This window comes from the organism of the source record quoted next, unplaced genomic scaffold (assembly GCF_019419815.1).
Source record: "Pyrus x bretschneideri cultivar Hongxiangsu unplaced genomic scaffold, Pyrus_bretschneideri_v1 Contig145, whole genome shotgun sequence".
In the NCBI taxonomy this organism is placed as follows: domain Eukaryota; kingdom Viridiplantae; phylum Streptophyta; class Magnoliopsida; order Rosales; family Rosaceae; genus Pyrus; species Pyrus x bretschneideri.
This window is the reverse complement of record NW_025999441.1, coordinates 151,861-173,267: the sequence shown is the minus strand read 5'-3', so window position 1 is coordinate 173,267 and position 21,407 is coordinate 151,861. Positions and strand designations below refer to the sequence as shown.

At 36.6% G+C, this 21,407-nt stretch overlaps 1 protein-coding gene across 1 annotated transcript; it reads left to right on the top strand.

Moving 5' to 3' along the window:
* The first annotated feature begins 5,993 nt into the window (after positions 1 to 5,993).
* On the top strand, positions 5,994 to 7,184 carry LOC103933349 (F-box/kelch-repeat protein At3g06240-like). The gene has a single exon (XM_048580117.1). The coding sequence runs from the start codon at positions 6,003 to 6,005 to the stop codon at positions 7,182 to 7,184; it is 1,182 nt and encodes a 393-aa protein (XP_048436074.1). The 5' UTR covers positions 5,994 to 6,002.
* The last annotated feature ends 14,223 nt before the right edge of the window (positions 7,185 to 21,407 follow it).

Below are 21,407 nucleotides of genomic sequence, written 5' to 3'. Positions count from 1 at the left end.
CGAATCTTCGCAGTTCGTGTAGATCCTATCCTTCATCGAAGACTGGATGAAGAGTGCTACAAGGGATGAACGTTATAGAACAAGTTACAAGAAGTGGGCATATTATAGAACAAGTTGCAAGAAGCAAGAAGGCATTTGATAGGATTAAAAGCACACCACAAAGTAGCATACAAATGTCCTATTAATTTTCCTTATTAACAATAATATTTGTCAATTGTAGCATATGAAAATAAGGGTCTTTCCCGCGGAAGATTGTTTTATCTAACTATTTAAAATGTCACAAAAACTGGGCTGCTGTCCCTACTAACCAGCCACTGAAAAATAATTATTAGACCGGCTTACACTTATTTAAAGTCTATGAAATTTTATGTGCATATACTAGACACACAGAGCTATACTCACACAAGTTTTTGGGATTTTTGGAGTTGATTTGATATTTAAATGAAATCGAACAAAAACAAGACAGAGACAGATTTTTAAGTAGTTCACAAATTAAGAAAAACAAGTTAGTGGAATTGCTATCCACCACCAAATAATCATGCAAACATGTTATGTTTCATTCAAATTCCTTTCATTTTTAGATGAAGATGCTCAAGTTGGCTCAATGTTAGAACCCAACCTATTACTCTTTCTTATGTAGTATGTTAAGAGAATGGCGTTTTCAACTTAACTTAGTCCCTAACATGCAATCTAGAAGGGTGTGTTCATATATTTAACAAGTAGAAATCATTAAGAACGAAAAGAGTTTGAGTCATCACAAGGCATCATAAGTACTGGCGTTGTCTTACTTATCCTAGAAATTGGTTCACATGTTAATCGCAATTAACAAGTATTACTCTAGAACATATGTAGGTCCTCATTTGACAAGGGCAGGCACACACATATTCATAGCGTTAGAATCCTAGATATGCTTACTAAGTATGCATCCGTAGAAAACACATAAAAAATTCATCAATGAGACAAGTAGTGAATCAATTTTCATCCATTCATAAAAGTAATTCAAATGAAATGTCATAACAAACTTGCAATCATATTCGGGGCTTCAAACAACCCCTAACTACTAAAAATTTAGTTACACAATCCTTAAGTTAAAACAAAAGATAGACATGAGTTTGAGAAAATAGAACCGAAAGAAATCGACTAAGGCTCTCCTCTTTCCTTCCTTCCCCAACACTACTTTTAAACCAATTCTTGCTGCATCATTTTCTTCTCCTTAACTCACCCACTAGTAGCCATTTAGTGATGACAATAAGTGAGAGGAAATGGTAAAACAATTGTAACTCCTTGGGTAGCCTTTATGCCAATAACTCCCTCTTAATCCTCACTTTTAATTCCATTTCCTCTGATATTTGAATAGGTGTCAGCTGGTTTGTTCTTGATTGCATCAGTTTTGGCTACTAGTTTTATTGGATTTATTGCTTTCAATGCTTTCTTGTCAGTTACAAACTGCTCAGCCTCTTAGGAACCTTTCAGTGTTAAAACGGCCATAACTTCTTCTAGAAAAATGATATTAAAAATCCATCGAAATGCTCCAGAAAATAGACATCCGTAGCTTTCCAAGCATGTAAGGCTCATTCTCTAATTCATTCTGAGCTGTCCGCAACTTGCTTCCAAAATCAGCTGACCTGCACATACAGTTTTGACGAATTTGTTACTTAAAATCTCACTTGTGCTATTTTTCTTTTCTTTGCTTGACAAATCCTACAAAACACAAAAACAAAGTAAATAACTCAAAAATATAAGGAACTAACTAAGAAAAGACAAGTGAATTTGATATAAAATATATATAAATATGAGCTTATCAGCATTCCTGAGAACGTGGTGAAAATTACTTTACACAACATGACTTTCTGGGATTAGAATTTTCTTCAACGAAAAACCAAGCGGAAAACTAGGATTGGAGAGGTAGTTTAAGGTGAAAACAGGTTTTATGGCACACAAGATAGAAGAATGAAGGGAATAGTGACCTAAGGGGGCTACTTAAATCATTGAAAATGAAGAGTTGCCAGCCTAGAGATCAATCTAGGCAGAATCAAGGCTAATCAATGAGAAGTATGCATGCAAAACAGAGGCATGCATCATCATGATGGTTAAATTCAGATGGATGCATGAGGAAAACCAAGAACAACTCAATTACCCCTTTTAATGAATAGGACTAGCTCGCAACGTTACATATTTCAGCTTACTCTGAAATGCATGGTCTTTGGATAACAATCCATCCTCAAGGGGAATAGGTTGCATCTCAGGCAAATAGTTAGGGGCAATTATGGGACTATGATTTCCAGGGCCGGAGTAAAGCTGATTCAAATACAGTTGCCTTAGAAGTCCAGTCATGGACTAACCAGTTCTAGGAAGAGTTGTATCATATAGAGTAGCGGAGACATCATAACTTTACCTCGAGGCAATAGGCTGTGTCCTAGGAACTCCACTAGATGACCATGTTTGTTCTATAAGACATGCGATCTGATCTGGATATGGACATAATCATATCCTCTAAGTCTTAGAGTTCTTACAATATCAGAATTAGCGTGCACCACAAGTAATCACAACTCCTAAGAGGGTGCAATATCTACTTCTAGATATCCTCTAGGATTCTCCTGGCTTAGAACAATGATTTTATCCTAAATAGGTCCTCCTCCCCACGGTATAAATAAACCCATCTAGGGTTCATCTCTGGTAACGCAATCTAAATAGTTTAATTCTCTTACCCACTGCTTGAGTCTAAAATCATTCACTAACTTGACTTTGGCAACATGATCAATAGGTCGAAGAAGAAACTTCTCTGCTACTTTAATTCGAGGCCCTTCTCCTATATGTTGGAGAAACAATGTCAGGTAAAAGTATATCATTTTTAAAAGGAAATGTTATTGGCATTCCAAAAATCTCATTCTACACTCTTCACAAGTGTATTTTTCTTTCCAAATATAGAAAGTTTGGAGTGTAGAATGAGATTTTTGGAGTGCCAATAACAATTCCCTTTTTAAATTGTAATACATATTAATTTCTATTAGGACTAATAAAATTTTTTTTAACTCTTTCTTTAGGAGGGTTCTAAGTTCTAGAAGACCGACATGTTCAAGGAAGTTTATGTTCGACCCGACAATTAGACAACTAAGCAATTGCATATAAGTTTATGTAATTGTTATTATTCTTACATTTATAAATATTAAAATATTAATATGTATTTTCTTATTACATTCTACTATGGTGGATAAGCATAACAGCTTTCCTTGGACACCCTTATCGAGGACATAATTCTGACCGAGGATAGTCTTAAGATCATGGCTGAGACTCTGGATCAGACACTCAGTTGTAGGTCTAGTAGGGATTATCAGAGGATGAAGAATGCTCGACGCCATGATACTGCTGCCTCATCTTCTTCCGGGCAGACCTTGGGACAGGTTGCCACGTTGACGACACAAGTTAATGACCTGAAGCAGTAGCTTGTGGTCCAAGGCCATCAGATGTCCCAAATCTTATATGCCCTCCAATTGTCCGGCTTTCAGTTTCCCATGCCATCCTCAGCTTCCCAGCTAGCTCAGTTATCAAGTTCCCAGCCATTCCATACAGCACATACCCAGCCATTCGACTCAACAAACCCCGACCACTGGCTTTTAATGTTTTTTATTTTTTTATTCTTTTATTTTTTGTATTAGGATATTTTTTTTGGCTTGTACGTACATATACATATAATATAAATAATAATTAATCTAATTATTCTTTTTGTCTTTTAAATAAATTAAAATATGTAATTTAACAAAAAAATTAATTAATCTGCAATTTCATAAAGATTATTTAAAAATTTTTGCACATTGAACAACGTTCGTCACCTAAGATTTAAAGCTTGGAACTCTTTCGTCGCAAGAAAGTTGGAATGACGACGTATTTATAAATAAAAAAATTAAAAAAAACTTGAAAACCGAATATGATAGGACAAATTTGTTGCATCCCTTTATCCGACGAAGCCCCGTCCCCGCACAATGTGTTACCTAAAGAAGCCTTGTCATCGCCTAAAGTTAAACACAACGATGCTCTGTCATAACCTTAAACTTGACTTGACGACATTCCTTCTTCACTTAAACTTTAGTGCGAAGAGTACCTTTGTCGCTAGTTCGCGTCGTGAAAAGGTCTTCCGTGACAAAGCTTTCTCCTTTGTTGCACAATTGTTTGCTTCTCAACCTTTGCGTGACGAGTTCTAGGCGATGAAGGTTTCGTCGCCCCAAATTTAGCACGACGGCTTTGCACGATGAACTTGTTTTCTCACGAAAGATGTTTTCTGTAGTAGTGAATGCAAAAGTTAAATGTCAAATTAATGAACTTAAATAGGCCTCATTTGGTATAGAGGATAGTATTGGACATGAATGGGTACAATTTTTAACGTTTGTTGATGGAAGAAATAAAAAATTCAACTTGCAGGTAGAAGATGGATTACTCAGTCGAAAACTTATCCATTCCAATCCCTTTCAAAACAGTCGGATTAGAAACGGAGGATTTTTTTCACGTCTAGTCCCCTCAAAGTGAAATTTCATTCTCCTCTACCCTAATATGGCTTGAATTTAAAGGGTTCTCAATTCTAATTCAATCCTAATGTCCAAATGATAACCTGAACAACCATAGAGCTCCAATGCTGCTTCTCTTCTTGATGCTTCTATGAAATTTCTGCTAAATCTCAGGTTTTGCTCTTAGTCAATCTCCCAAATCCTAGTTTAGTTATTCAGTCGGAACATGTATCTAATCTTATTTAACCCTTTAGTCTCAGAGCCTGCATGTATTTGTTAAAAAAGGCTTTTGAGACCTTCCCAATAGTTTTCCACCTGGGACTCATCACTAACATAGCGTGTAATCTTCATATAACTTAAGCAACTGTCTTCACACTTAGCAACAATTACATTTACCATGATCAGAATTCTAAAACAAAGATTTGAGCTTGGTGATGTTGTAGTTTGCTGGTTAAGCCTCCATAGATGTTGAATTACGCATGAGAATATTTGTGCACCTTACTCATTTAATAAGGGCATTTTTGTTTTCTTTAGAAAAAGTCTATATGTCGTCTCCAGAATTTTTAGGATATTTCTGCCCCCGCCCACACAAGCAATCAGCACAATATTTATGTCCCGCCAAAGGTATCCAGTATTAAGAGCGGGCCTAGCTAGTACTGCTGCTTGTATATGCAGTACGGTCGCTTGCATACCTCCAGATGACCATTTTCATATATATTAAATTAGTTGTGAGTTCTAAATGAACACAACTTCTCACCTAAGTTTATCCAACCACTTACGTTTTTTTTATTTTTTTATTTTTTTTAATTTTAATTGCGTCAAAAGACAAAAGAAGAGTTTTAATCAAAACCAACATTTTGGTTTCTATTGAATAATACAGAATAGAAAAAAAGATGTCGGTCTATAATGAAGTTCAGAAATTGGGGGTGTAATTAAAAATTGGGGTAAACTTAGATGAAAAGTGGTTATGTGATTGTATTTTTAATGAAATTTTTTTACTTGATTAACTAAAACTCTTGCATGAATTTGTGAATTTTCTTTTCTTAGTTAATTAAAATCATGTTACATGCGGGCCCATGTAGGGGTATCATGTGAATTTTTCTTCCTTAGTTAATCTAATGTAGAATTAAAATGTAATACCCGAATGGTTATTTTTGTATCAATAAAAAATAATATATTAAAAATAGTAAATTTGAACATACGATTCTCCATAAAACTCGAAACTAAATGGATCACCCTTGTTTTCTTTGGAAAACTCAAAAAACGCCAACTGTGGATCGCCCATCTTTTCTTTGATAGCTATATACGTTGTGGTTATGGAACTCCAAGTTTATTTAGTACTGTTAGATTTTGGCATCTTATGTGGTGATATGTTTAATAATCGAACTTTGATCTACCAGGCCTTAGGGACTTGGGGTTTAATTTAGTTTGTCACTCAAACTGGTGTTCTTTCCTGTGTATATATATACGTGTGAAGAATTCCAGTGGAGCAAAACTGCCAAAATGTCCCAGGTGCATGAAAATGAAACTCCTGAAGATAAGGTGGTCGAAATCCTGTCCAGGTTGCCGCCTAAGTCTCTGATGCGATTCAAATGCATACGCAAGTCTTGGTGCACTCTCATCAAGAGTCCAAGTTTTGTGGCCAAACACCTTAGCAATTCCATGGACAATAACCTCTCGTCCTCAACTTCTATCGTTCTCAATCGTTCTCAGGCTCACATTTTCCCAGACGAGAGTTGGAAATATGAAATTTTATGGTCCATTATTAATCTTTCCATTGATAGTGATAAGCACAACCTTCATTATGATGTTGAGGAGCTAAACATTCCGTTTCCAATGGAAGACCATCACCCAGTACTGATTCACGGTTGTTGCAATGGGATTGTCTGTGTAATAACAGGGAAAAATGTTGTTTTATGCAATCCTGGAATTAGGGAATTCAGGCAACTTCCCGATTCTTGCCTTCTTCTACCCCATCCCAAGGGAAAATTCGAATTGGAAACAACCTTTCAAGCAATGGGATTTGGCTATGATTGCAAAGCTAAACAATACAAGGTTGTGCGAATTATAGAAAATTGCGAGTATTCAGATGATGAGCAAACATATTATCATCGGATTGCTCTTCCTCACACGGCTGAGGTATATACCATGGCTTCCAACTCTTGGAAAGAGATCAAGATTGATATATCAAGAAAAACTTATTCCTGGTCTTGTTCAGTGTACTTGAAGGGATTTTTTTATTTGTATGCAACGGATGGCAAGGAATACATACTTTCATTTGATTTAGGTAATGAGATACTTCGTATAATACAATTCCCTACTAGTAGAGAATCCGGGTTTAGTTTTGATTATATTTTTCTTCGTAATGAATCCCTTGTTTCCTTTTGCTCTCGTTTTGATCCAAGTGAGGATTCTCAATCATGTGAAATATGGGTAATGGACGACTATGACGGAGTTAAGAGTTCATGGACAAAACTCCTAACCGTTGGACCCTTACAAGGCATTAAGCAACCATTGACATTTTGGAAAAGTGACGAGCTTCTTATGCTTGCCTCCGATGGAAGAGCCACCTCTTATAATTGTAGTACCCGAAATCTCAAGTATATTCATATTCCTCTTACTGTCAGTGAGGTTATAGATTTCGAAGCTCTTATTTATGTGGAAACTATTGTTCCAATCAAGTAAGTTGAGGACAAAGTTCCATTGTCTCCTATTTAATTTGGATGCATGGTATAACACTTTAGTTTCCGTGGAAAAACTTGTAAATCGGAGAGGATCCGAGCTCGAGTATCCAAATAAGGACTAATCCTCTGACAAACATCACATCACAATTGAAGAAAAGGGAATGAACCGAGTTACAAGGACTTAATTTTGAAGAAAAAAGGCTTCTATAAAAGGCGGCAAGGGGATTAGATAAAGAGACGCTCAACGCAAATCAAAAGACTTCTTTAAAGCTTTGCCGCTTACTTTTCAAGCATTCCCTCTGTAACCAAGACATTCTCTTGTATTTTTAGTTTTGCTACTTTCATTTTGATTTATTGATTTTCTTTGTTTTTTTTTTTAAAAAAAAAAAAAAAAGCCCTTTGTTAGTACATTGCCCACAACTAGAAGAACTTGCCCGACTACGTTAAAAACTTGCTCGATGGCTCGTATTTGTTACTTACTTTCACGCTATTGTCTTTATGTTTCGCTTAGTTATCAATGTTTCTTGAATATTTGCTGATATATCCCTTTGTTTATTCATTTTGCTTTACTGTCCTGCATTCCCCCAGTACTCAAAGGCTGTTCACTGGCTCAAAATCTCTTTTTGATCAATTTGCGATCCTGGGTTTTTTATTTATTTATTTTTTTTTTTTTGGGTGTTTAGCACAAGAAAATGATAAACTCCTTGTTTTCAAGGCACATAAAAGGACCTAAGTATGGATTTAACTCCTCCAAGATAACATTCCTTTAGAGCAATTCCACTGGAGGTGGAATAGCCCAGCACCCTGTCAAAGTGCTCCAGCCGGCAAAACAACCTGGCACCCAACCCAAGCCAGACAACAACCGGCCCATTTCGGACAGACCCAGAGGCCGGCCTATTTGGCTGGTGCGTGCAGCACACTCGTGACTGGGCGCGAGTAGGAGACAAGGGTGCAGGCGGCGGGGCCCGCTTGTCAGCCAACTTGTGTTCACCCAGATTAGGGCTATGTGGCCCTCCTTAGTGTCATTGGATTTCCAACAGCTAGTTTTTGTAGACCGTTGGATTTCCAATGGTAAAAAAAATTTAAATTTGACTTTTAAAATGGACCGTCCAATCACAGATCAACGGTCCACGTTTTTTTCACCCAAAAAAAATAAAACAAAAAAAAAAGGCCCAACGGTCAGAATTTTGACCGCTGGCCACGTGGCAGCTCGTTGGCTGTTGGATTTGAATATTTTTCAAATCCAACGGTCTAGATTAATTAACAACATTAAAAATTTAATTAAAAATTATTAATTTTTTTTTAAAATACAGAAAAATTTTAAAAAATTAATTAAATTTTTTTTTTTATAAATACCTAACCCTCATCTTCCACCTTACACCACGTTTCAATATTTTCTACACTTTCTACACTTTCTACATTTGAATATTTTGTACACTTTGAAGAAAAAAAATGACTTTCGTGGAAGCTCATTGAAGATGTTATGTTATGTGAATGTTAGGTTCATACTACTCATGACCCGATTACGGGTAATGAGATGGATAAGCGAGAAATGTGGAGCAAAATTACGAAAGTGTTTTGCGATGTACATGAAAAAGATGCTAGATCTAATCTAGGTCTTCAAGGTCGTTGGAAAAAACTCAACGCATCCTTTACTTGTTGGAAAAATGCCATCTCTTATGCTTCCGGTAATCTGAGTAGTGGGACAAGTTTAGCGGATCAGGTAACAATATTTTTATTTATTTATATGCATTCCACCCACGTCAATATTTTAATTTATTTAATTTCTTATGTAATTTTTATGTAATTTCTTATGTAATTTATATGCATTCCACGCGCATCAATATTTTAATTTATTTATTTGTGTTACACCCGTATTTTTTAATACTATCTTATCCCATATTTTTATAGACAATACAAGCACAAGCATTCTACAATATAAAGAACCGTAACAAATCATTCAACAAATGGGAATGTTGGCAAATTGTCAAAGATTGCCTTAGATACAAAATTGTGGCAACCGGTCCAGAAGTTGTCATGCACGGTATGGGTCTACACAGTTCGCCAAAAGCAGACACGCCCGAACCAGAATCCAACACATTTGAAGACACTGAAGGGACGCCTGAAGAAGTGCCGGAGACCTAACCAACTCGTCAGTCCCTCAGGACTCAAGGTAAAAAGGCATCAAAGAAAAAAGGTAATTCTTCCAAAAATGACTACATTAAATATATGGAGGAACTTGCTCGCCATGGTGAACTGAACATGGCGTGGGAAATGGCTAGAGATGAGGAAAAAGCTACTGCTGTGGCAGCAATAATAGCAGCTACTGAGGCTCGTGATGCGGCGGCTAAGTGACAAAGAGAAATAGTTAATCGAGAGAACAAGATTATTAGAGAAGCACTTCATCGAGAGAATAAGATGCTTAGAGAAGAAATGATGGCTCAAGCAGATCGTGACACTATGAACAAGTCTCTAGTAGGACTGTCTCCGAATTCAAAATATTTTTGGACATTGGAAAAAAGAGATGTTGTGCAAAGGAGGCATGGAAGAGATGCCAAAACAAGTTGAAAGGGTTCTAGCTATAGAAATCCTAGCAACGAAGATCCTAGCACCACATATCCTAACTCCACAGACTTTGTATAATTTCGTATTTATTTGTAGTACTTTATTTAATTTGTTATGTAATTTGTTATTATTTTTAGAACTTTATTTAATTTCTTATGTAATTTCTTATTTATTTTTAGAACTTTATTTAATTTCTTATTGTAATTTCTTATTTATTTTTAGAAATTTATTTAATTTCATATTTATTTTTTGTACTTTATTTAAACACATCAAATAAGACTACATAAACTTACCAAATAAACTTTTAAAAAAAACACCAAATAAAATTACATAACCTTACCATATAAACTTAAAAAAAAAAAAAACACACACACTAAATAAGATTACTTAAAAAACAATACATTTTATTCTTCAACGACAAGCCTTATTTTAATTATCTTCACCTTCGTGCAATCCCCACTGGTGGTCAATCAAGTCATTCTGGCAGATTACGTGCCAGTATAGCTCTTGCAATGAAGTGTACCGCTAAACGATCAATTCATTATAACGTCCATCCTGTTCCAATAGCTCGTGTTGCACGGGATATTCGGTCTGGTCATGAGCATAGTAGATTTGTGTTCTTGAGTTGTTCATCGGATCCAGCTCGTATTCATCGACGGCATCATAATCATACTCGTCTTCAACAATCATGTTGTGGAGAATAATACACGTCATCATGATGGATCGAAGAGCCTCGACATTAAATATTCTAACTGTAGCCCTGACAATCGCCCAACGAGCTTGCAAGATACCAAAATAACGCTCGACATCCTTCCTACACCCTTCTTGACACTTTGCGAAGTGTTTTTCTTTTTCACTCTGTGGATATGGTACTGTTTTGACAAATGTTGACCACCTTGGGTAAATGCCATTTGCAAGGTAGTATGGTCCCTCGTATTTATTACCATTAACCTAATATGTGCATCTCGGCCCATTTCCTTGTAGCAGTTCGTCAAACACTGGAGATTGGGCAAGGAAATTTAGGTCATTCTGAGTTCCTGGAACACCAAAAAAAGCATGCCAAATCCATGTATCAAATGAAGCCATTGCTTCCAAAATGATGTTTTTGGCTCCTTTTCTGTCCCAATAAGCTCCTTGCCACGCACTTGAACAGTTTTTCCAAGTCCAGTGCATGCAGTCGATGCTTCCAATCATGCCAGGGAAGACTTGCATCTCACCCTTCCTTAGAAGCCTTCGCATGTCCCTTGGCGTGGGTTTCCGAAGGTACTCATTAGTGTAGAGGGCTTCAATTGCAGAGCAAAACCGCATCAAGGACTCCAGGACATTTGTTTTTCACATCCTTGCGATCTTATCCGCTTAATATGCAGATGCTCCATATGCAAGCATTCGCAAGGCAGCTGTAATTTTTTGCTCAGGAAGAAAACCTAGAACATGAAAAACATCCTCTTTTTGCACAAAGTATGGATCATGGTTGCAAATAGCACTCACGATTTTATCGAACAAACTTCGTTGCATTCTAAAACGATGTCTAAAAACATGATCAGGGAAACACTGTTGGGAATAAATAATCTTCCAAGAGATCTTTACCTTGTCTTTCCCTTCTTCTATCGATGTTTGCCGCATGTCTGGGTTTGGCTATTTGACCCACAGCTTCTATGATACAGCAGGAATGTGAGGCCCTCCGCCTTCTATGGTGATCATCCTCATCCTCCTCCATTGCGAATGCCTCATCTCCACCTCCACCTTCGTCAAGATTAACCAATTCTTCCTATTGTGCCAACAACCTTTTCTGCTGCTCTTGCAACTGTTTATACACTCTCCTTAAAGAAGACATTGTAAGAACTCAAGATTTGAAAACGATAAAGAAGGATTCTGAGCTAAAAAAAATGATTGAGTTCAGTGTGAGGATGGATGTGGGGATGTAGGGTTTATATGGACAAAAAAAGAAAAGATAAGGTTCTGGACAATGTCACGTGGCACGACGTGATTGGTTGAAAATCTTATTGAAACCTTGTCTAAATTATTGTAAACAGGAAGTGACACGTGGCGTGTCGGGATTGGTTGAAAATCTTATCAGAAATCTATCCACAAAATAATACGTTCGGATAATGACACGTGGCGTGACAAGATTGCTTGAAAATCTTATCGAAATCTTGCCTATATTATTGTAAACAGGAAGTGACACGTGGCTTGTCAGGATTGGTTGAAAATCTTAGCGGAAATTTATTCACAAAATAGTATGTTCGGATAATGACACGTGGCATGACGAGATTGGTTAAAAATCCTATCCGAAATTAAAACTATTTTTTTAATTTATTATTTTATAAAAAAATTATTAATATTTTAAATGGACTAGGTGTCAGCGCACTTTGTAGGGGTGGAGATCGTTTGTGCCAGCGCATTTTTAGACTAGGTGCCAGCACATTTTTTTAGGGGTGGAGGTGCTTTGGCCTATTACTGTTCACTGAAGTGGATAAATGGACTGGGTGCTGGTGCAAAGTTTTTAGGGGTGGAGTTGCTCTTAAGACGAAGGCCAATTCCTTGCGGTGCAGGCAAATGGCACACTAAACAACTTCAAAAAAAAAAAAAAAAAAAAAAAAAAAACAATCCGTTTATATTGGCCAACAGTGGCATGCCTAAACAAACTCATTGTTTTTACAAGAGAGCCTAAGGGCCTATTTAAGGCTTGACTAAGGCCCCTTGTGGTAACAAGAGTTCACCACTCGCTTTCAGGGGCAGGTTGTGTGAGGATTATGTGTCCCAATAGATAGTGAAGGCCTCTTGCTCTATTTATAGGCAGTGCAGAAGAAGCAACCTCAATCATCTCGCTAAGCTTGAGCAATGGTAGATTAGTCATTTGGCACTAGTAGTAATTGCAATTTCTGGTTGGTGGCCTTCGACTGTCCCTTGAGGCGGTTTGCACTGAAAATGCTATACACAAAGGTACCAAATAAGGTACAAAAACTCAAGTGCCAATTCAACGAGTCATGCTACACATACCACACTTTTCATACTACATTTGTACCACCTCTCTAATAGGGGGAGGACCACCAACACATGTGTGTCCCATCTCCATTAGAGAGGTGGTATGAAAATGTGATAAGAGTAGCCTTTTTATTAAACAACTAAGACTGGGCCGGGATGACTGAATTGGTTGAGGTCACTCTTTGCAGCGATCACAACGAAACGAAGTTCATAGGCTGCCCCCGCCAATTCAAACAGTCAGCACAGTATTTAGGATCAATTGCATCCCTCCAGATGACCATTTTCATATATATATATATATATATATATATAACCCCATCACTTAGGTTTACTTAAAAAATAAAAAATAAAATAAAATAAATAAATAACTTTTAATTGTGTCAAAAGACAAAAGAAGAGTTTTATTCAGAACCAACATGTTGGTTTATATCGAATAGTACAGAAGAGACAAAAAGATGTTGGACTATAGTGAAATTCAGAAATTAGTGATTCATGGGAGGCAGCGTTAGGGTGTTTGTGGTGCTGGTCGTTGAGGGTAATTTTAGAAGAAACATGGTGAAATTAGAAAAGGTTTAAATTTAAATTCTTAATGGAGTGTAGATAAAAATTGGGGTAAACTTAGATAAAAAGTGATTATGTGATCGTATTTCCAGTGAAAAGATTGACTTAAAAAATATTGAAGTTTTATTAAAACATGTGGTAGGTTACATATTTGATTCTAGTCATTTGATGTGTATTTAATTCAAATTCAAATTCCGTTTTTGCTTTAGAATGATGATAGACCCACCCCATTGTCTTATATTCCCACCCATATTATAATTCACCCACTATAAAAAATTTAAAAACTAAAATCTCATTTCCGCACCCACTATTGTTCCTAAAATAGCCTTATATCACATCACCACCTCTTCATTGTACTTTTTGCACCCCAATCCTTCCCTCAACTTCCTTTAGCAGCAAAATCTGTTAATTGGTAGCCAAGGTTGTGAGTAAGAGGACAACGTAGGGAAGAAAGAGTAGCCCGTGAAGGACAACTAAGCTTCATCCCCCTTATCATCCCATCCCTTTCCCGCTTCCGCCTCTATTTTCAACCTCGCCAACCTTTCAAACCTACCTCATCTTCAAGTTTTAATTGTATCTGAGTATTAGAACATGAAATGAATTTTAGTGAAAAAATGACACAAGGGCAAAGGAAGCCTACAATGAGGCTACAATGAAAGTACTAGAACAACAACAACTTGAGTCGTGGCTCGGTCGTGGCGGTTGAAGCCGAGGAGAGAGATGAAACAAAAGAGAGAAAACTGGAGACAAAGAGAGAGAGACAGTGAGGGAGAGAAAATGGGTAGGGTTTAAAAGTCTTTTTCTAGAAGGATAAACGTGTCTCTAATATTTTCATTAAAATGTGGGTGAAGAAATAAGATAATGAGGTGGGTTTATCAGCACTCTTGTTTTAATATTTAATGTATATTTTTATTCAGTATCGCCCACTAAATATTTTGAATTTATTAATACAAATTTTAATTTATTAACTTTTTTTTATCTTCAATTATATTCTTATAAAAGTGGAAATATCTCGATCCAGTATGTCCACCATGTCCACCTGGACACCCACATCAAGCTATGCTGATCGACAACAACATATAAGTTATCATGCTTGCATATCCATCATTTGAGTCTCCAACAATTATTCCAATAATTACATATCCAATTTGACCTATGGACGAATTCGCAGGCATATAGTCTGAAAGGTGAAACGGCCGTAAAGTGATGGTGTTGTGGAAAGTGCGAGTAAATTAAAACCTAAAGTAACTAATACTAGAGTAAGCATATGAGCGGGGTCGAGCCCTTATCACTGGGTTAATAGCATTTATACCGTAATGAGAAACATCATTCATATTAGCTTTTGCCAGAAATCCTCGTCATCACATGAACTCTACCACTAAAATCCTAGAGGAGCCAAGAATAAGGGTGAGTAGGCCTAAACATGGCTTGTCACATCAATGGATACAACAGATGATGGTCCCCACACACCACTACCAATTCTTTCAAAAGGTTTTACAGACTCATGATTTCTTGGTTCAAAGACTTGTCTAGACATTTTACCATTCAAACAGGAACTACAAATATGTTTATTTATATCACATGTGTAAGTAATCTTGGAATTCGAAAGCATACTATTTAACTTCATTAGTAGGATTCCCAAGCCTATGATGCCACAAAAATGCCTTTATTAACTGTCCCAGAAAAATTTTTGGTGTAGACTGCAGCAGTTCATTATACTTGAAGAACAACTGTTTGGAGATGTAATACAGGCCTCCACTATTCTTTCATCTCATGAGAATTGTCTTTGTTGCTTTGTCCTACACCCAAAAATTATACTCATCAAGGATTACATAAGATTTGTTATCCCTACACAAAATGTAAATAGATAAAAGACTAGCAGCAAGTTCCGGAACATGCAAGACAGTATGGAGATGTAAAGGTTTTGAAGAAGTTTGAATTAAGGAAAAACCAGTATTCTTCACAGGAAGACACTCTCCACTTCTAACAGTTATCTTTTGATCCCCTCAAATGGTGTAATTAAGCTCAGATCTGCCATATCTCTTGCTATATGGTAGGTTGCTCCACTATCCATTAGCCATGCTTGACTGGTTTTGCAATCTGGTGAAGCTTGTGCATTCATTACATTGATAGTTACTAGTGGTTGTGCTCCCTCAAAGGTATTATTGCTCCTATGAAAGCAACTGAGTACAACATGTCCTTGTTTGCCACAGATGCAGGCATTTGTTCGTTCATGAGTAGCAGTTAGGAGTAGTGTGCATTCTCTTGCTACATATTTGACACTCCGGAATTATGTTAGACCTCTGCCCTTTCCATTCTATGAACCCCATAAAGATCCATCTTTATTTCCAAAATTTTCTCCATTGCCTCCATCAAAACCTTGGCCTTGAGTTGTATCTAGGACCATTGTATCCTCCATTGTCTCTTTGAGAATGAAACTGTTGAGGTATATTTTTCCTTGAGTAAAGTGATCTCTAGAAGGGCCATTTCTATTTCCATTGAATCTTTGAGACTGTCCAACAAAACCATATCATTTATTTGATTGTTGTCCACCTTGAAAATTTCCTGGAAAGACATGTCCGTGGTAGAGTTGTCTGCTTGCTCCTATTATAGATGATTCACCTTGATGAAATTGTATATTAGCTCCAGCAATAGAGGATTCCCCTTGACAAAACATTCCAGTCATTGGAAATTGCATAAAGGTTTGAAGTTCTCCAACTATCTTCTTTGCACTGAGTGGCTATGCATGAAACTCTTTAAGAGTTATAGGAGATTCTCTATCAACGTTTACAGTCCTCTTCATGTTATATTCAGAAGGTAACCCTGCTAGTGCAGCAACAATAAGATCATTATCTTATATGCTTTCAGCCAGCAACAAGTAACTGATCCTTTAGATTTTTCAATAGAATAAGGTACTTCTCAATTGAATCATCTCCTTTCTTAATGGTATGAAGTTCAGTCTTCAAGTGATTAATTTTGGCTCGAGATACAGTGGCATAACGATCAGATAGCTAAGTTCATGCTTCATATGCAGTCTTGCTACCAACAACATATTCAATTATTTCATCACCAAGTGTAGCAATTAACAGACCTAACAATGCTTTATCAGTTTTGATCTAGTCACGATATGCCTGAGTAAGTTCTTTGGTAAACCCACTTTCTAGAGATATCACATATTTTGGAGGACAAACATTTGCACCCTCAAAATAGTCAAACAAAACTTATCCTTCTAGCATAGATTGAAATTGAAATGATCACTTTGCAAAGTTATCATCTTGCAAACGGATAGTGACCATGCCTAGTATACCATCAATTCGAAGAGGTGTAGAAGCCATTTGTATTATCAATGAAATAGTAATCAGATACTCTTCAAGAAATCTCAAACATATACAATCGAATTTTCAATTTTTCAGATCAAATCACAAAAAAAAAAAAAAAAAAAGTTTCGAGATTCAAGATTCTATAGCTAATAATCAATCAAATTCAAAACTTTGCGCAAAGATTTCGCAACTTCACAGATTTAAATCTTCTTGCCTTTAACAAATTTCAAGATGCAAGTTTTCACACTCAACTATCAAACAAATAAGAATCAGCTTCGTGCGTTAAAAAAATCATCAAAACACTGAAATATTTTGGAATCATTTAGCCAAATTCAACTCAAATTCAGGAAAAATCACACTTGAGATTGATCACTGATAAGAAATTGAAGATCCTACCGCATTGATGCAGATCACAAAGCTCAGATATCCTTCAGAAATCAGCCTATTTCACCTCACATCCCAAGTAACAGACAAACTTGAGCTAGATACCATATTAACAATCCAACAATAGTGAAGAAATGAAGAAAACTCAGAGTTGCAGTAATGGAAGTTGAAGCGATACTAGAGAGAAAGATGGATATTTCTGAAGATATTTACACTTGTGACTTTACTACTATTTATAGTAACTAGGAAACTTAATAGCCAAGTAAGCTCCTAACTACCTAACAATCCAAAGCATAGGATTGTGACACTTTTCCTATATATTTGTGTCCCAAGTTAGGGTATGTTTGGAATTGCAAAAACCACTTTCAAATAATCAAAACATGTTTGGAAGCGTTTGACATAAATAACTAGCAATGTTTATGAGTTATGAAGACCATATTTAGCTATCTTCTGGAAGCACTAGAAAGTAATATTTCAAAGCATTTGGATTCCTGAAAAAAGTTAAGGTTCCACTATAGAACTAATTGGCAATATGGATAGTAGCTCAACTTACTTATGAGCACATGTAAGGTCTCTCCTCCCATTCATTCTCAACAATTTTTAGTTATTTTTTGTTATACTTCTTATAAAAAGTGCTTCGAGCATAACTGCTTTATGTTTGCGAGAGATTTTCGAATGAACACTTGGTTGGTACTTCTTCAAAAAGCATGGCAAAAAAAACACTTTTTGTATACATAGGCAATCCATGTAGCATTACTTGCACCCAATAAACAAGCATATCTATGAGAAAACATATGATGGAATGTACCTGAAAAAATAGCTTGTCAGCTATCCATAAATACTGAGATACAAATCAGAGGTGCCATGACCGTAATGTAATCCACGACTGGCTTATCACTACTAAAAACATGCCCCAAAACGTAGCAGCGGTAGAAGACAGTTGTGCTCATAATAATTGCCTCATAGAGTGATAGAAACATTGTGGCCCATATTGTAACGACCCGTCCCGGAGTTTACAGAACGTTGAGGGCAATTTTGTAAATTCACTTTGATTGGGAGATATTTTGTCATGTTTGCTTTTTGGTCTTAATTGGTGTGCCCAAGGGGGGCCCACCCTTTTGGTTTTGTCGACTGCGGAGTATCTGTGAGTGGACCATTTCCAAAATGCATGATTTTGTTATTAGAAATGCATACATGAAAGGCATGATTTTATGACTACGTTTTATGAAATGTTTATAAGTAAATCAGATTTACGCTTTATGAAATATCATGCTTTATTGAATTTATATTCTTTGAAATATTTATGCTTATATATATTTATGAACATGGTGATGATGTTTTGTGCTAGAACACTCCTATGGATTTATGATATGATGTTTGAGTTATTGGGCTCCAATGAGATATATTTTGGAAAGACTATGTTCATGATTTTTTGTGCTTACTTAGTGGTTATTCATACTATGTGCCTTTGGGCACATGATACTTATATATGGTTTTGGTCAGGTGATGAAGAGCTTTTGCACGAATGATATTTATATATGGCTTTGGTCAGGTGATGAAGGGTCTTCGGGGGAATGATACTTAAATATGGCTTCGGTTGGGTGATTAAGGGCCTTCTAGAGAATGATGATACCACTATTAAGCACACCATATATGATATAAAAGGTTTTATGGCATGCGAGGGTTTTCGAAAAACTTATTACTTATTATGCTATATGAGTTTTCTAAACCTGGGGGTCAGTACGTTGATGAAAGATTGTTTTAGTATTACTTGTATATAAACTTGGTCCATTCATGTTTTGTTTTGTGCCCCCCTCAAGACTTAGAATCAAGGTGTACAATCCAGGCGTCAAGGCATTCCCACATCGTATCTTCGAGTCATCTTGGCGTAGGACCCATTTCTTTGTTCGTATAGTTTTATAATATTCCTTTTACAATGTTCTGGATTAGTTGTATGCTCTGAACAGGTTCCATAATTGCATATTCATTATAGTTAAATTTATGAGTTTTATTTATATTCGTTCTTTCTTCATAGTTCTCTTGCATGTTAGTATGGCTTCGTCACATTCGGGTGTCAGCCAGCACGTGCCTACCCTGGTGTTTGGAAGATATCGGGGTCGGGCGTGTCAATTTGGTATTAGAGCATGGATTGTTAAGAGCATACTTAGGATCTTCGATTACTGTTGTAGTGTGTCGACCTTGAAATCATCTGGATGTCACAACTTCCGGATTTGGTACCATTCTATGCAGTTATGCAAACCTTTTCCTATCTGAATTGTCACATTCTGTTTGAAGTACAAATTTCATGTCGAGATTATGCCTCATCGGTGACGAAATGGATTGTTGGACGACTTTCAACAATGGATCGATACTCTGCGACATGCGTTCCCTAGGAATGGCAGGCAGAGTCGAATTTACATTGAAGTGACGTGAAATAGAAAAATCTCAGTAAGAGAAAGTCTAGTTAAGACCAGCTGATGGTCCAAAAATGTTATGTTACTATGTGACATGCGTGTCCTAGGAATGGCGGGCTAAGTCAGATCTACATAGAAGTGTTGTGAAACAGAAAAATCTTAGTGGGATAAAGTTTGGATAAGACTAGTTGAAGATCTAAAACGATGATATTACTCTGTGATATGCGTTCCCTAGGATTGGCGAGCATAGTCATATCTATATGGAAATTTCTTGAAATATCTGAAGTTTATGTTGGAGAAAGTAAGGAAGCACCAGTTGTAAGCATAGTTTAACAAGTGTTAGTTTGGTAGGATCGAACCAATGTTCTCGAATTTGTCATTCTGGTTGAGGAAATTTATGTGGACCCTTAGAACAAATCTCGGCAATTGTTCTATCGGTAACCTTCTTGCTTACTCCAACAATGTGGTCAAGATCATTAAATTTCGACAGTTAGATGTACACTAAATTCTTCGAACGTTGTTTTTGTTTAGAGTAGATACTTTTCTTGGGAGACTCCTTTGTAGCAGATGTCATTCTTATCAATTTCCGAAAAGGTTGCGACCGTTGGAAATTGAAATCCTCACAAGGTGTTGTGAAATATGAAATATCTTTGGTCTTGTCATTTTCTGTCGGCAGTTAACGATTCTTTGTGCTATTAATTTCTGGCTAGGTAACAAGTCAATCTTGTTTCAGATGTTGGAGGTGAATGAAGTTTTTGACAACAGAAGTATTATCACACTTGATCATTGTTTTTACACTTTTTGATGATATCGATAAATTTTGAATGTTACGGTGATGTTTTATTGAATGTTTGGGTACACGCTGATGCAACATGACCAAGTAATGCATGTGCCTCTTGACGGTTAGAACCGTATGAAGTGAACCACCTTATCTTTTACCTTGAGCCAATGGTTATCGTCATACTTGAAAATCTAATGACACCCTTTCTTCGTAGAAATTTTGTGGTACGAAGGTTGGGAACATAAATTTTTGGTGTTTGGAACATCGTCTTACTCATGCTTCCGTCCCTGCTTTTCTTGACGTTAGTGGTGAGTTTTAAGCCGCTGGTTTTACATCCTTCTCATATTTGGGTTGTTTTCTAATGTAGCATGGGAAGGTCATCGCCTATGCTCCCAAACATCTCAAACCTCACGGAAGGAATTATCTTATTCATGACCTAGAGCTAGTAACAATTTCCCTTGCTGTAAAATTTGGCAATATTTTCTCTACAGCAAAAAGTATTGCATCCTTTCTGACCAAAGAAGTTATAGTGTGTTTTCACACAAAATGAGTTAAGTTTGAGATGGGAGTGGTGGATGGAACTCATCGGTGATCTTGTTTGCACTTTTGAGTACCATCTTGGTCAGGTAAATGTCATAGCTGATGTTGTTAGTCAGAAATCCCATGGACAGCTTACCTCTATCCGAGCTATCCATGTCCCACTATCATTTTCTCTTCGAGGAATTGGCTTTACTTTGGCATCCGATCCACAGTGAGTATTTTCGGATGACATGAGAAGGGATTTGAAAGTCTGAGGAGTTAGAACTCTATTGATAAGAAAAAAATTGTTCTTGCTTAAGGGTAAGGAAGCTATGAAAAAGGAAAATTCTTTATGAAGCTCAAATTTCAATGTATGCCATGCATGCTGGCAGTACTAAATTGTACCACTGTTTTCGTCCATTTTATTATTGGTATTGTATGAATGGGATATCGATGAATATGTGAGTAGCGTCTGATTTACTGGTAAGTGAAAGCTATGAGATGGAAGCCATCAGGCTTATCTCAATTTCTTTTTATTCCTGTTTGGAGGTGGGAAAAAGTTCCCATGGTTGTCTTTCTTGGGTTATTGGGGACCCACTGAGGATGTGAATGGAAATTGGTGAATGTCACCATAGATTTCTTGTACAAACCACCTTATACACATGGAGACTATGACGACGTTTCAGTATTTGGTA